Consider the following 17,039-nt stretch of genomic DNA (forward strand, 5'->3'; position numbering starts at 1 on the left):
ATGTAATCTCTATCAAAATTCCAGTGACAATTTTTGCAGAAATGGAAAACCTCATCCCAATATTTATATAGAATTTCACAGAACCCTGAATAGCCGAAACAATCTTGAAAAAGAGTAACAAAGTTTGGAGGACTCACACTTCCTGATTACAAAACTTACTGCAAAGCTACAGTAATTCTATCAGTGTGGTGTGGTATAGCATAAAAACAGTCACAGAGATTAATGGAATAGAACACAAAGTTCAGAAATAAACTCTCAGATCTATGGTCATTTGATTTTCAATAAGCAAGCAAATTCATTCAATGAATGAATGAATGGTGCTGGGAAAACTGGATATCCACATGCAAAAAAATGAAGCTGACTTTTACCATACAAAAATTAACTAAAACGGGTCAAAGACCAAATGTAAGAGCTAAAACTATAAAACTCTTAGAAGAAAGCATAGGGACTGAAAATCATCATGATCTTGGATTTGGTAACGGTTTCTTAAATTATGACACCAAAAGCACAGGTGACAAAAAAAATACACTGGACTTCATAAAAACTAAAAACTTTTGTTTATCAGATGACAATATACAGTCAAAAGGAAACACACAGGGCGCCTGGGTGGCTCAGTTGGTTAAGCGACTGCCTTCGGCTCAGGTCATGATCCTGGAGTCCCTGGATCGAGTCCCGCATCGGGCTCCCTGCTCAGCAGGGAGTCTGCTTCTCCCTCTGACCCTCCCCCCTCTCATGTGCTCTCTCTCTCAAATAAATAAATAAAATCTTTAAAAAAAAAAAAAAAAAGGAAACACACAGATTGGGAAAAAATATTTGCATATCATATATCTGACAAGGGATTAATAACCACAATATACAAAGAATTCCTACAGTTCAACAACAAAAGGACAAACAACGTAAAAATACGCAGACACTTATTAGAATGGCCAAAATCTGGAACACCAATAACACCAAATGCTGACAAGGGTAATAAAGCACAGTAACTCTCATTCATTGTTGGTGAGAATACAAAATGGTACAGCCACTTTGGAAAACAGTTTGGCGGTTTCTTACAAAACTAAGCATACTCTTACCATATGATCCAGTAATTGCACTCCTTGCTATTTACCCAAAGAAGTTGAAAACTTATGTCCACACAAAAACCGGACACATAGCTTTACGCACAACTGCCAAAACCAGGAAGCAACAAAGATGTCCTTCAGTAGATGAATGGATAAACTATGTTACATCCAGACAATGGAATAATATTCAGTGTTCAAAAGAAATGAGCTATCAAGCCATGAAGACATTTAGGAACCTGAAATGCATATTACTAAGTAAAAGACCCAATCTGAAAAGGCTACTTACTATATGATTCCAACTATAAGACATTTTGGAAAAGGTGAAACTATGTAGACAGTAAAAAGATAAATATGGTTGATGGGGTTGGGGAAGGGGGTAGGGATGAATAGGGAGAACACTGGATTTTTACATATAATGCCATAATGATGGATACATGTACATTTGTCCAAACCCTCAGAATGAACACCACCAAAAATGAACCCCAAGGTAAACTATGGACTTCGGGTATTTACAATATATCAATGTAGGTTTATCAATTGTAACCAACATACCATTGTGGTGGGGGATTTTGAGAATGTGGAAGGCTATGCATGTGTGGGGGCAGAAGATTTATGAGAAATTTCTGCATCTCCCCCTCAATTTTGCTGTGAATCTAAAACTACTCTTAAAAAAATGAAGTACTGGGTGCCTGGGTGGCTCAGCCGGTCAAGTGTCTGCCTTCAGCTCAGGTCATGATCTCAGGGTCCTGGGACTGAGTCCCACATTGGGCTCTCTGCTCTGCAGGGAATCTGCTTCTCCCTCTCACTCTCCCTCTGTACTCTCCCTCTCTCTCTCTCTCAAATAAATAAATAAAATCTTAAAAAAAAAAAAAAAAGTTAAAAAAGTCATCTTAGGAAAAAAAATTGGCAAAGGACTTGAATAGACATTTCTCCCAAGATACACAATTTTAGTCAATAAACACAGGAAAAAGATACTCAACATCCTTAGTCATTACAGAAATGCAAATCTAAACCACTTCATACCTACTACCATGACTATAATTTTAAAAATGGAAAATAACAAGTGTTTGTGAGGATATGAAGAAATTAGAATCCTCAAACACTGCTAGTGGGAACGTAAAATGTTGTAGGCACCACAGAAAACAGTTTAGCAGTTACTCAAAAAGCTAAACATAGAATTACCATATTATCCGGCAACTCCACTTCTAGGTCCAAATCCAAAAAAATTAAAAAACAAGGACTCCAATGGCTATCTGCACAGCAATGTTCACAGCAGAATTATTCACAGTAGTCAAAAGGTGGAAACGACCTAAGTGTCCATTAACAGATGAATGGAGAAACAAAATGTGGTATATACATACAAAAAAATATTAGCCATAAAAAGGAGTGAAGTTGATAACAGGCTATAATACACAGCTCAACCTTGACAACATTATGCTAAGTGTAATAAGCCAGACACAAAGGGACAAACACTGTATAATTCCACTTGTATGAGATATCCAGAATAGGCAAATTCACAGATAGGAAGTAGAGCAGAAGTTACCAGGGGGAGGGGGAAATAAGGAGTTATTGCTTAATGGGTACAGAGTTTCTATTTGGGGTGCTGAAAGGGTTTTGGAAACAGTGGTGATGGTTGCACAACATTATAAATGGAATCAATGACATTGAATTGTACACTTGAAAATGGCTAAAATGGAACATTTTGTTATATATATTTTACCACAAAAAAAGTGGATGCCTACCTCATTCCTTTTATCAGAATAAAGTCCTGGTTGAACAATTATTTAAACATAAAAAAAAACCCACCATAAAAACACTGAAGAAAATTTTTTGTAATCATAGAACAGACAAAGTCTTTCTAGGCCATGGCACAAAAACCCAGAAAAGGCTGATAAGTATGATTTCATAAAAATTTAAAATTTTCTACATGAAAAAACACCATAAACGAGGTCAAAAGGTAACTGACAGACTGAAAATACATTTGCAATACATGACAAAGGTTTAACTTCCTTAATGTGTAAAGAACTCCTATATATCAAAAAGAGAACTACAAATGGCTTTTTAAAAAAAGAGAAGCTGTTCAACTTCACTCATTACAACAAAATTGCAAATTGTAACTACAGTAAGACTATTTTTCACCTCTCAGATAAAGATCAGAAAGTTGGATAGTATAACTGGGTAGAGGTCAAAGAGTATAAGGAAATAAGCACTTTCTTATACCATTGATAGAAGTGTACATTGATACAACTTCTTTGGAAGGTTATTCATTGCAACACTATTTTTAATAGCCAAAGACTAGAAATAACCTACAGATCCATAGATGAATGGTTAAATAACGAATACTATTAAACTGTTAAAATGAACACAGCTAGGTGGAAGGATTTCCGATAAAAGATTAAGTGAAAAAAGCAAGGTGTAGAACAGTGTGCTAATACTTGTTTCATTGGGGTGCAATAGACAGAGGGAGAAAGGGAAGCAGGCAATGATTAAAATATAAATCAATGCAGAAACAGTTCTCACTGGCATGAAGTAACTGCAGTTTTCTAAGGTGACCCCAGCACACCAGCCCTTGACTAGGAACAGAGTGGTACATACTCTGGGAGCCATACAACCTCTGTCTAACCCATCTAAAGAATTTCTGGAAGCACTATTAAGTACAGTTGGCCCTTGAACAAAATGGGTATTTTCTCTTCCTTATGATTTTAATAACATTTTCTCTAGCTTACTTTATTATAAAAATACAGTATATAATACACATAACATATAAAATATGTGTCAATTGACTATGTCTTCCGTACGGCTTCCAGTCAACAGTAGGCTATCAATAGCTAAGTTTTAGGGAGTCAAAAGTTACATGCAGATTTCTGACTGTGCAGGGGGTTCACGCTAACCCTGTATTGTTCAAGGGTCAACTAGAAACTGCAAGAGGGACTGACAGCTTTCAGAGTATAAAACTGTTCAAATACAGCGAAAGAATGAAATAATTCAATATGAGATTTTCTTCAAAGGAATGAAAGCAGTTTGAAACAAAGTTACAAATGAGCAGTGACATAAACCAAATTAAACTGACATAACAAAGAGCATATTAAATCAGACATACTGGTTGCAAAAGGAATAAGAGTACATTAAAACAAACATGAAAATACCACACTTGCCACAGATTGAAGTGTCTAATCTGAAATCAGTTTCTTGACCAGGACTTCTTTCCCAGAGGTCATCAACCCCAACAGTTTGAAATCACATACTAAATTTTAGAGGATTTTATGTATGCAGACATTCCTCTTGTTCATAGGTTTCATTTTAAAGGTGTTTAAAATGTTTAAGATCTTTAAAGATTTATTTATTTGTTTGTTTGAAAGAGAGGGAGAGAGAGAGGGGCAGGCAGAGGGAGAGGGAGAAACAGACTCCCTGCTGAGCAGGGAGCCCACCGTGTGGCTCGATCCCAGGACCCTGAGATCATGACCTGAGCCAAAGGCAAACGCTTAACTGACTGAGCCACCCAGGTGCCCCGATGTTTAAGATCTTTAAAAGCAAGGATTTCACTGTTAAGCCAAAACAACTGCCTGAACATTACTACTACTATACCATAAACAGAACATTAAATTAGAACTACATTAAATACATTTAAAATAGCACTACATTCATTTTTTTTTTTTAAAGATTTTATTTATTTATTTGAGAGAGAGAATGAGATACAGAGAGCATGAGAGGGGGGAGGGTCAGAGGGAGAAGCAGACTCCCCGCTGAGCAGGGAGCCCGATGTGGGACTCGATCCCGGGACTCCGGGATCATGACCTGAGCCGAAGGCAGTCGCTTAACCAACTGAGCCACCCAGGCGCCCAGCACTACATTCATTTTTAACAGCTATTTCAGACAATAGCTAGGCAAGCTAGAACATCATTAATTAGTATTCTACTCAGAACAGTAGAGTCAGAATTTACATTCTTTAAAATTATCCTGCTGAGCCATATTTCTTCCTCAGTTATCAGCCGCTATGTTTTAAATTTTACATGCTAGACTGACATAGTACACAGCTAAGCATGCTACCCAAAATAATGGAGAGTATAATAAAAGTTCTAATATGCCAGTTGGTTTAAACAAGCCCCAAGAGGGGCTCCTGGGTGGCTCAGCTGGTTGAGTGTCTAGCTCTTGACTTCAGCTCAGATCTTGATCTCAGGGCCGTGGGATCAAGCCCCACATCGGGCTCTGTGCTCAGCACGGAGTCTGCTTCTTTCCCTCTCCCTCTGCTCCTCTCCACGCATGCTATCTCATAAATAAATAAATCTTTTTTAAAAAATGAAAAAAAAAATAAACAAGCCCCAACAGCTTACCACCAAGAAACATCAACTTTAACAGAGCACTAAGTGATCAACAGGGAGACAGAATGACGGGAGAAGAGGAGACTGCAAGAGCTGTAACAGGTCTCCAACTGGGAATAGGGAATTATGTGCATAGTAGCAATCTGGGAGATTCCTTGAGTTCTTGGAGATTCTGGTAAAAATCAAGAAATTGAGGGGCGTCTGGGTGGCTCAGTTGGTTGAGCGTCTGAATCTTGATCAGTTCATGATCTCAGGGTTGTAGGGTTGTGAGATGGAGCCCCACACCAGGCTCCGTGCTGGCTGTGGAGCCTGCTTAAGATTCTCTCTCCTGCTACCCCTGCCCCTCCTCAAAAAAGAAAAAAAAAAGAAAGAAATGGAAAAAGGCAAGCTAGAAAGGCAAGAGGACAAACGTGACTGTCTGGATTTCCACAACTGCAGGCAGGTATCAGTAACTACAGAACATACATCAGAGGCAAAACAGAGTTAGAATTTCTAGTTATATATTCTCTATTGGGGCACCATTCCCAAGGCTGCTTTCCCTTAAAGCGGTGGTCCTTACCTATTGAGGAGTCAGAGAGATCCATATGAGAACAAAAGCTATGGAATCACCTAGAAACAAAATACCCAAATACACTCACACATACACACAATTTAGCATACAGTTTCAGGGGGCTTGGAAGTCACTTTCCAGTCTAATCCATGGATCCCATATACTGTTTTAAAGGCCTCCAATCCCAAAATGACCCCACCTATTATAACACATTCTGTTCTCTCCTTGCTATGAAAAATTTAAATGATTCTCTCCGTGTCATTAATCTCAAGTAAATCTTAAGGAGAAAGCAATGTAAGTAGTCACGTTGGCAAACTGGGATAACACAGAAATGAGAATCATAAGGACTAAATTTGGGTCCCATCTGTGTCACTGTTGGATATGGTGGTAACCTTACGTAAGTCCCAACCTCATGTCGAACAGGCATCGCCTCAGCTGTGAATGAGGGGGCTGGAATAAACCAAGGTGCTGACATGTTATTTATTTATTTTTAAGATTTTTATCTCTACACCCAATGTGGGGCTTGAACTCACAACCCTGAGATCAACAGTCACATGCTCCCCAAGCCAGCGAGGCACCCCAAGGTGCTGACATTTTAAAAGGGGAGCAGTATTGGGGTGCCTGGGTGGCTCAGTCATTAAGTGTCTGCCTTCGGCTCAGGTCATGATCCCAGGGTACTGGGATCGAGCCCCGCATCGGGCTCCCTGTTCAGCTGGAAGCCTGCTTCTCCCTCTCCCACTCCCCCTACTTGTGTTCCCTCTCTCACTGTGTCTCTGTCTGTCAAATAAATAAAATCTTTAAAAAAAAATAAAAATAAAAATAAAAAATAAAAAAAATAAAAGGGGAGCAGTATTCTTTTGTTTAGTGAATGTCTCAGAACTACAGGCAAATGGTGGGGAAACAAAGAAAAACAAAGCACCCCTCAAAGAGCTAGACACACAAGTAGACAGTTATAAAACGATGTGATTCATAGTCTAATAAAAGAATATAGAGGGTTCAGGAATCATATAACTTTGCCTAAGAAGACCAGAGGCTAGTCTTGAAGAGGTTTCCTAGGTAGGTAAGGAAGGCACAGAACACATCCAACATATGTAAAGACTGTCCAAAGTGTGAGAAAGCAGGCCATTTTCAAGGAAATTCAAGGAGTCTGTATAGCAAGAGCACATGCAACCATGTGAAACCCCAAACCCTAAGATTAAACAATTGTAGGACAATGTGTAGTACACACTGCAAAGGAAGTTGTTTAGAGTAAGAAAGCTTTGGTTTATCCTATGGCTACCCTCTATAAATGCTAGAAAAATAGACTTCTCTTGATACCCTACTTCTAAAACTTAGCTGACACAAATGGCTCTTATGCTGACAGTATTTGAACTACAAATTTCTAATAAAGAAAAATGACCAGTTAAGAGTTTCATGGTTCCTAAACTCTGATTAGTCAACCAATTCTTTCTGAGCCACCATTTACTAGAAACATTATTCCACGGGTTTTTTTGTGTTGTTTTTTTTTTGCCATTTCCCTACAGTTTTACTCCCTTCCCTGAAAGCTCACAAAACTTCATTCTTTCTCTGCCCTTCTCATGCCCTAGCCTGATTCAGACAGCAATCAGCAGTGACTAAAGGCAAAAAAGCAATCATGAACATTTCTCAAAAAGCAGTTAACCTGAGACTACATTAATGTCATTAGTCAGTCAAACCAAATTAGAATTTTCCAGTAATCTCACTTCTGCCAGTTGTACCCTTTCAAGGCCAGTTCTTCCATCTGTGTGCTCTTGCTCCCATCAGCACCTGCTTTTCGAGGTTTCTGGCACCAACAGTAATCCCTTCTATTTCTTCAACTTCCAACCTCTCTCTTTAGGCTAATCCTCCCTCCCTCCCCCGTGAAAACATATCAAGTCACCCTTCTCTGGTAAGAAGTCATTATTCAACAAATATTTATCATGCACCCACTAAGTGCCTGACACTGCACAAGGCATTGGAACTGCCTGCATGAAGTTCTGATGAGACAGTGCAGAAGATTCATAGTCTGTTCTCCTCTGACCCCATAATTTATTCCCAAGAAACCTCCTATTATCAAAAGCTATGTTATAAAAGCAACTGTTCAAAACTGGATAAAACGGAGTAAGAGGCCAAAGAGTTTCAGACTCAAAATGATCAATTCATTTTTCCTTTCCTGCAAGAATTTCAGTAAGGTATAAAGGAAAAGTTCTCACACCACTAAGCAAGCCCAACTTTTAGTTATAACTAGTTTTTGCCCAAGAGCAAAGCCTTTCTTTTCCTAATCCAATTAGCACTGCCAAAAAAAAAAAACAAAACACAAATATCACCCAATCTTGTGACAAAGCAGAGAGCCCACTTAAGCACTTTTCCCCTACTCAAGTAATAGTGGTTTGGCTTAATGCAAATTTGTGTTCCCTAAATAATCTACTGCGCATTACATCCAACACAATGCTATGAAAGGGGAAGTCGTGGAACACTGTGGAGTATGTAACAGGGGATCATATCCTGCAAGGGAGGGACAGGAAGGCCCCCCACTAAGGAAGTGAGACTTCTGGGAGGAGTAGGAGGTACTTAATGGGGAAAACAGTGGTAGAAGTTGTGCTAAGGCAGAGAGAGCTACAATTATGAAGGCCCTCAGGGAAGAATGGACACATACATTTCAAGGAACAGAACCAGTGGAAAGAGGGAAGAAAGGCATATGGGGAGGCAGACCATGTGTTCTTGTGAGCCACATAAGAATCTGAATTTTACATTATGATCAGTGACAAGACCACTGAAGGTTTTCAGTAAGTAGGGACATAACTGTGCTTCACTTTAACTACCTTCCCCACTCCATCGGTCAAGTTGGCCTTCTTAAAAGAATGGTCTACACTTACCTGGTTGTACTTCTTCCCACCTTCTCTCCTCAATGCCCAGCATCTGACTTCTGTACTCCACTGAAACTGTTCTCGTTAAAGGTATCTGGGAGCACCTGGGTGGCTCAAGTGGGTTAGGCATCAGCTCTTGATTTCGGCTCAGGTCAAGATCTCAGGGTCGTGAGATCAAGCCTCACACTAGGCTTCACACTGGGCATGGAACCTGCTTAAGATTTTCTCTCTCTCTCTCCCCCTCTCCCTCTGCCCTCCTCCCTCCCTCCCTCTTTCTCCTCCTCTCTAAAAACAAACAAAAAAAACCCAAACCAAAAAACCACACACAAAACAAAAAAAACCCAAATAAATAAAAAATAAAGGTATCTGTTGATCATCCACTTAAGTCAATGGGCCCTTTCAGTTTTGACTTTATTTGTCCCATCTACTGCATGTGGCCTCCAGACCATCAATTCCCTTCACACCCACAATCGATTTTCTCCCTACGTTCATGGTTGTTCCTCTCCAGTCTTTTTTGCAAGCTCCTTTCTTTACCTACGCCCTTAGTTGTTGGCCTTCATCATTTCCAAACCCTCCATATTTTCCCTAGATGATCTCATCCACATTTAGGACCTCAAACACCACCTATGCGCTCATGATTTCCAAAGTCCCTATTTACAGCTCAGACCTCCCCTGAAATCCGTATTTATATATTAAACTATTTCCATTTTGACGTCTTACAGGCATCTCAAACTGAACTGAACAGTTTCAAAACCAAACACATCTTATCCCCTTACCACTTCAAATCTGTATCTCCCCTTCATTCCTCCTGCCACTGCCTTAGTTCAGGTCGACACTTCTCTTCAGGTTTATTCCAACAGACTACTTCCCTGTACTACCTGCCTACGGAGAGCCCCATCAATCACACTAGAACGATCTTACTAAAAAGTAAATATAGTAAAGGGATGCCTGGGTGGCTCAGTTGGTTAAGCATCTGCCTTTGGCTCAGGTCATGATACCAGGGTCCTGGTATTGAGTCCCACATTGGGCTCCTTGCTCAGCAGGGAGCCTGCTTCTCCCTCTGCCTGACACTCCCCCTGCTTGTGCACTCGCTCGCTCTAACAAAAAATAAGTAAAACCTTTAAATAATAATAATAAAATTAAATTAAAAATTTTGGGGGGCACCTGGGTGGCTTAGTCATTAAGTGTCTGCCTTCGGCTCATGTCATGATCCCAGGGTCCTGGGATCGAGCCCCACATCAGGCTCTCTGCTCAGCGGGAAGCCTGCTTCTCCCTCTCCCACTCCCCCTGCTTGTGTTCCCTCTCTCACTGTCTCTCTCTGTCAAATACATATATAAAATCTTAAAAAAATAATAATAAATAAATAAATTTTAAAAAGTAAATATAGTATGACCATGGTACTTCCAGGCTTAAAATTCCTCAATGAGTCCTATCAACTAGCTCAATTTCATAGTCTGATCTACAGGCACCTAATAGGCTCTGTCTTACTCTCCAGCCTTATCCCTCCAGCACCTCAACTTCATTCCATACTCCTCATGAGGCTAATCTGTTGGGAGTCCTCTTGGTGTTCTATGCTCTGTGCCTCTGCACATACTCCTTTCTTCTCTGGAACACTAATTCTTTCCCCCTCCCTTATTCTCTTCATCAAGCCAACCTGTCATTTAAGACTTAGGTAAGGCCACACCTCGTGCACCACCAGAACTCCCAGGTGCACCCCTTTGGGTGATTAGACAACACCCTGTGCTTAAAACTAGCTTGTGCATTTCTTACTTTTATGTTTTCATCTTCTTACCCATTTACTACTCCCATCAGGCTGGATCCTCAGGAGCTGGGACTCTAACACTGATACATAATAGATGTGTTAGGAGTGAATGAATGAAAATAGGGAATTGGGACGAGGCCATCAAAAGAACAAGTCCTAGAATTGTGAGCTCCTCAAGAGAAGAAACTTTGCTGCATTCTGTGCGGAATCTCAAAGGCCCAGAGTAGGGACTGGCACACCACTGGTGCTCAGTACATATGTGTAGTATGGCTGAATGTATATTCTAGAGTCAAAGGAAAACCTTTTCCTAGACTTGCTTTCCATTACTAACCTTCTTGGTTTGTGACCCACTTCTATTATAACACCAGTATGTTTTGCATGATTTCTACTGACCAAACTAATGCTCTTCTTTTTCCATTACAAAAAAATAATAAGAGCATTGACTAACCCACTAAGGATTCCTTGGCACGAGTCCATGGAAGGGTTTCCTGAATTCCTTGAAATTGAATGTGAAATTTTCAGTGGATATAATAAAGTGCATTTTGCTGGCGACAGGGATTACAGTTTTCATTAAAATTTCAAAGATATTAATGCTATCCCCACCCCCCAAAAATCAAACTGCTTAACCAAAATGTTAAGCTGAATTAAGTTGTAGCATTCACCTTTCTCTTCTCCAATCTGTATTTTGATATATCACTAGCAACCTGGAGACAGTAGCTTCTGTTTAAACAAATGTACCTGCAGACGACACAGCTCGCTGGCAGGCTCTCACATAAAGATCCCTACTATAATTTGCATTTGAAATTCTCTACAATTAGGAAAGCCATTAGCAGCGTTCTTAAAAGTTAGTACTCTATTCTAACATACTCTACTCATGTGAATCAGGGTATTTATTATACTTCCTGATAATGTGTTCAAGAAAAAAATGTTACATTCTGATCATGACAAAGAAACAATTTTTACTGTCTTTTAATTAAATGAATTTAAATGGGGAGAAACCCAGAATCATCCAGATTTACAGGAAAACTTTTTTTTTTCTTTTTCTGTATAGTGAACCGAACAGCAGAAGCAACATTTAACTCACCACTCAATTTAATCTTGGGAATAATATGCTAATAATTAAGCAGTACAGTACAGGCAACTAAATCATCTTCAAAGAAATAAATTTCTATATGAATTAAGAGTTCTCTAGTTGATGTGAAGAAACCAGTCACAAAATAATTCAACTACACGATTCCATTCATATGAGTTCGATAAAAGGCAAGACTATTGTATGGCAGTAAGACATCAAAACAGCGGTGGTCTATGCGATGGAAGAAGGGGCATGACGGCACCTTCGGGGTAATGGAAAGGTTCGTTATTTTGACCTGGTTGGTGCTTACACAGGTGTTTACATTTAGAAAACTCGCTTAACTCCATACATAAAATCTGTGTATTTTACTGTATGTCAAGTATTCCTCAGTAAAGATTCAAAAGAGAACATCCTTATTCTTTCTTTCAACTAACACAACCAAAGCCAGATATTCTCGCTCCTGGAAGCTGTTTGTGGAGGACGACCCACGCGCTGAGACACTGGGCGCTCTGAAAACATTACGATTACGGATTCGCCGGGAGCTTCCGCCGTCACTACGGTGTAGGCACTGCCATTTCGAGAGGCCCTGGAGCCACCCGTAACACCAAGGCCAGAGCGGGCTGCGCCGTAGTAAACGGGAGCCGCGGCCGGCCTCCGCTCAGCCAGCCACAGAACACCTGGCCAGCGAAAAAGGTATCCGCGGACAGTCAGCCACCAGGGCGTGCGAACTCCCGCCAGGCTGCAGCCGGCTCCCGCCGCTCGCCCGCGCCCCCCCGAGGCCTCACCGCCCTTCTCTCGGTGCCCCCGAGACCTCTCGGACCGCCCGCGGGTATCCCCGGTACCCCCCAACCCGGGTCCCCCCACGCGCGGCGGAGTACGTCCTCGCCCGCCACCAGGCGCCGCTGTGGAGCCGCCTTCCAGAACTAACTCTGCGCTTGCGCTCACGAGGAGCAACCCCCACCCCATCCCCACCCGCCCAAAGTCTTTTTTTCAGAAGGAACCAGAGACTCGGTCGGCGCAGGCGCGCCCCTGACGCGGCCCGCGCGCCGCCACTTCCGCCCCGAGCAGAAGGCGGGGGAGGCGGGAGGGAGCCGGCGGGCGCGAGCCCGGGTCCTCGGTGAGGACTGTGGCTACTGCGCGAGCCCGCGACTCACCAAGTACAGTTCATGCCAGCGATTCTGAGCATCCAACTCCTCAAACTCCCGCTCGACGGTGGCAGACATGGCGGCGGGAGCGAGCTAGCGCGAGCGGAGCCTGCGCCGGCGGAGAGGCTCAGGCCCCGCACGATCCGGGGAGATCGCTGGCGCTGCGGCGCATGCGCGCTCCGCGCCCTGCCCCGCCCCCACGCCGGGCCCGGCCGGCCGCGGGGAAAGTACCTGGAGCGTCGGACGTCAGCGCGCCGACTCGCGCCGCCGGGAGTCGGACTGCGGCGGGGCGGGGCGCTTGGAGGAGGCGTGTCCAGAGGGCGCCCAGGTGGAGAGAGGGCGGGGCCAAGGGGACCACCCAGAGGCCGCTGTCTGAGGTGGTTGGGCGCTAGGTGGCCCCTGGCACGGGGGAGGAGATACAGTACCGCGAGTTTCCCAGGATTGGAGCGGACCAAGAAATTCCCTTGGGAAGACTTTACTTCTTGCTGTCCCTTTTCTCTTTTTCTCTTTAGTCTTAATTTTTTTTAATGCAGTATTTTCGTTTTATTTTAAACGTCATCTAAGTCAGTTTAGAGACCTGTGTCCAATTTTGAAACAAATTTCTCAGCTCCCTCAGAGAGTATAAACCAGCCCTGATGCCAGCTCTTGTATGCCTGAGGGTTTTGTGCCAAATAAGCCACTATAGCAAAAGGAGAGGCAACCTCTTCTGGAGTTATGGAGAATACATGTTGTTAAGTAAATGTCACCAACTTAAAAATCAATGTTACCTATAAAAAAAAAATCTTTACAGCACAAACATGCTGGTTATGGAAATCATATCTCTTCAGATTAAGATAATTCATTGTTGGTAAACCATATGCTTATAGTATCTTGTCACATCATCTTAAGAAATGTGAAGGGTTAGAAAAATTTTAGCGGTGCTACCCAGTATTGACATTTAAATTTTATTTTTCTTTTTAAAGATTTATTTTTTTTCCCAAAGATCTTATTTATTCATTTGAGAGACAGCATGAGCAGGGGGAGCGGCTGAGGGAGAAACAGACTCCCTGCTGAGCAGGGAGCGCAATGTGGGCTTGATCCCAGGACTCTGGTATCATGACCTGAGCTGAAGGCAGAGGCTTAACCGACTGAGCCACCGAGTCACCCCTATTTATTATTTTTGAGGCGGGGGCAGAGGGAGAGAGACAAAATCTCCAGCAGACTCCCTGCTGAGCACAGAGCCCAACTTGGGGCTTGATCCCAAGACCCTGAGATCATGACCTGAGCCAAAATCAAGAGTTGGAGGCTTAACTGACTGAGCCACCCAGCACCTGGATGTTTAAATTTTAATTAAAATTAAATGAAATGACAAAGAGTCACTCCTTGATCAAATTCTACTCAGGTTCCTCTGAGCACTTTTTCAACTAAGCATTGACTTTTGGACTTCCCTGTTTCTCTGCATTGTCTAATTTTAGCAAGAATCTTACCAAGTCAGTTTATCCAGAATCCCCCATTTTCAATATCTGATCGCCCTCAATATTTAAGCAGGTTCCTCATCTCCCACTATCCCCCAGGTGGTATCTGAACACCCTGGCCTGCCTGCAGGAAGAATCCTGTTAGATCAGTTTAGTCAGAATGCCCCTGATGTTTCTGTGTTAAAAACAAGACAAAAGTCCTGAAATGGACTTGCTTGCTAAGCCCCCTGTTACCAAACCTACACTTAATTACTGTTTCAGCTCTCCCAGAAATGGGATCTTAAATGAGTCAATTAGGAGTCACCTTATCAGCACTAGTTAGGTATTCTGTTGATAGACCCCTGCCATCCTCTGAAGGAAAGTAAACTTGCAATAACCAATCTCCTTTTTTGCCTCGTATAAGTAACTTGTTCCTTCCCCCTTCTTGCCTGTAAGTCTTTCAATTTGTACAGCTCCTCAGATCATTTCTGTCTACTAGATTTGATGATGCCTGATTCATGAATCATTGAATAAAGCCAATATTATCTTTAAAATTTACTCAATTGAATTTTGTTTTATAATACCTCTTAGTAATTTTCTATCCACTGACCCCCTCACCTTGCACCTTGACTATAAATTCCCACTTGTCCTGTCTGTATTCAAAGTTGAGCTCAATCCAAGTGTCCATCAACTGATGAATGGATAAAGAAGATGTGGTGTGTGTGTGTATATATATATGTGTGTGTGTGTGTGTACACACACACACACACACACACACACACACACACGGGAATATTACTCAGCCATCAAAAAGAATAAAATCTTGCCATTTGCAGCAACATGGATGGAGCTAGAGTGTGTTATGCTAAATGAAATAAGCCAGTCAGAGAAAGACAAATACCGTATGATTTCACTTATATGTGGAATTTAGGAAACAAAACAGATGATGTTGTGGGAAAGGAAAAAGAGAGAGAGGAGAAGGGGAGGCAAATCATAAGAGACTCTTAACAATAGAGAACAAACAGTGTTGATGTAGAAGGGTGGGTGGCGGATAGGCTAAATGGGTGATGGGTATTAAGGAGGGCACTTGTTATGATGAGCCCTGGGTGCTATATGTAAGTAATGAATCCCTAAATTCTCCTGAAACCAATATTACACTATATATTAACTGGAATTTAAATAAAAATTTGGAAGGAAAAAAAAGAAGTTGAGCTCAATCTCTCCACCACTGCAAAACCCATTGCAGTGGTACCTATCCCTATTACAATAGACCCCCCTCACTGTGACTAAAGTCTTCCTAACTCATCATTTTCAACAAGTATCATGAATAATTTTTTCTTTCACAGAAAGTAAGAATTCAGTTCCTCGGTTGCACTAGCCTCATTTCAAATGCTCAATAGCCACATGTGGCTAGTGGCTAATGTATCACAGAGCACACATATCATCAAAGTTCTATTAGACAGAGCTGTCTGATAGGATTAAAATACATGGGTGAAAAAAAAAGTCCTTATATACATAGTGAAAATTTTTACCAGTGAAGATAGTAAGCTATGGGAGGTAGAAGAAATTGTAGTAACAGAAAATTAAACAGCCAACCAGCCTTTCTCTTTACATAGTGTAATTTACAAATACATGAAACCTCCTCCAGAAATACCCCACAATCTAATGATCCCGGTTTCTGAAGTTCTGTCATGGAAACTGATTATTTATATTAAAGGCATGGTATCTCCTGAGATTGTCGGGAAGGAAAAAGTTTTCCTTCAACCCTTCCAGATTCTTCGGCTGTTTCTAATAATCAAATTAACTTAAAACATTAGCAAGAGAAAAACAAAGTTGATTATATACATATGGGGGCCCTATAAGACTATGATACTTAAGGGTGAGCCTGGCGATTGAGGCTCATGCCATCTTGAGCTAAGGAATAGGATAGGGGTCCAGGCCTTCAAAGAGGAGGAGGGTGAGTCACAGAACAGTAAGAAGAGCAGATATTTGGTAATTAGATGTTTATTCTGCCACACAGAAAAAAAATTATCTCTTGGTAAAAGCTCTCTTTCTGGGCCAAGCCTTCTACCTAAATTCTTTTAGGTAGTTTAAGGAGAGGTAAAAATTTTTCTTGAGTATGCTGGGTCTTGAGTGCCTTCAGCTGAAAATAGTCCACATGTCAAAGTAGCATATTTGGGGGGACTTATTCTGAACCCCTTCCCTCACACATTCAAAATTTCCCCAAGAATTTTCACAGTCTACAAGTTAAGCTCCAGCTCAATGAACCAGGGTCTCAGTCCTGAGAATAGGCTAGTTCAGTTAAACAGTTGTATCTCATTTCAAGAGACAGTGATGCAGGTGGGCTCCCAAAGTTAGGCCTATGGTGCAAGCAATCAAATATTTAATAAGAGGCATTTCTATGGGGAAAAAAAAGAAAAACAAAGGTTAATAATTGGAGCAGATTAGAATCCCAGTTTCTGAATTCTGAAGGCAGCTGGTCAAGATTTCTAGATATCCAGCTTGAAGCATCTTTGGATAGAGTGAGGGCAGGCAATAACAATCTGATAGATTTTCCTGATTTGCAGTTTGAATGTCTCTGGTGGTCTTTCTGAATGACCTACACAGCAGCAGCCATGAAAATTGTCTATACATGAATGATTGTGGTGATTTCTCTGAAGTGTATATCAAGTTGTCCAGCGTTAGTTGGCATGGCTTCGGGAAAAGGGCAGTTTTAGTTCTCAATGAATCCAAATCAAAAGGGTGGGAGAAAATTGGAAATGTTAGTTTGAGGAGTTATAGATGAATTTTGGAGTAAATTAGAAGAATGCAAGATCTAGTCCAGTTTTTGAGA

At 41.5% G+C, this 17,039-nt stretch overlaps 1 protein-coding gene across 5 annotated transcripts in view; it reads right to left on the minus strand.

Annotated features, from left to right (window-relative positions):
* PTPN2 (protein tyrosine phosphatase non-receptor type 2) overlaps positions 1 to 12,985 on the minus strand; it is an 85,980-nt gene extending 72,995 nt beyond the window's left edge. Inside the window, exon 1 of one of the 5 annotated variants that reach the window (XM_036102772.2) lies at positions 12,783 to 12,983. In XM_036102772.2, the coding sequence (XP_035958665.1) occupies positions 12,783 to 12,851 (69 nt within the window). In that variant the 5' untranslated portion in view covers positions 12,852 to 12,983. Of the gene's footprint in view, positions 1 to 12,782 lie in introns of all 5 variants that reach the window. The other 4 variants (XM_036102773.2, XM_078060648.1, XM_036102771.2 and 1 more) reach the window with 4 other exon arrangements.
* Between the last annotated feature and the right edge of the window lie 4,054 nt (positions 12,986 to 17,039).

This window comes from Halichoerus grypus, chromosome 13 (assembly GCF_964656455.1).
Source record: "Halichoerus grypus chromosome 13, mHalGry1.hap1.1, whole genome shotgun sequence".
Taxonomy (NCBI): Eukaryota; Metazoa; Chordata; class Mammalia; order Carnivora; family Phocidae; genus Halichoerus; species Halichoerus grypus.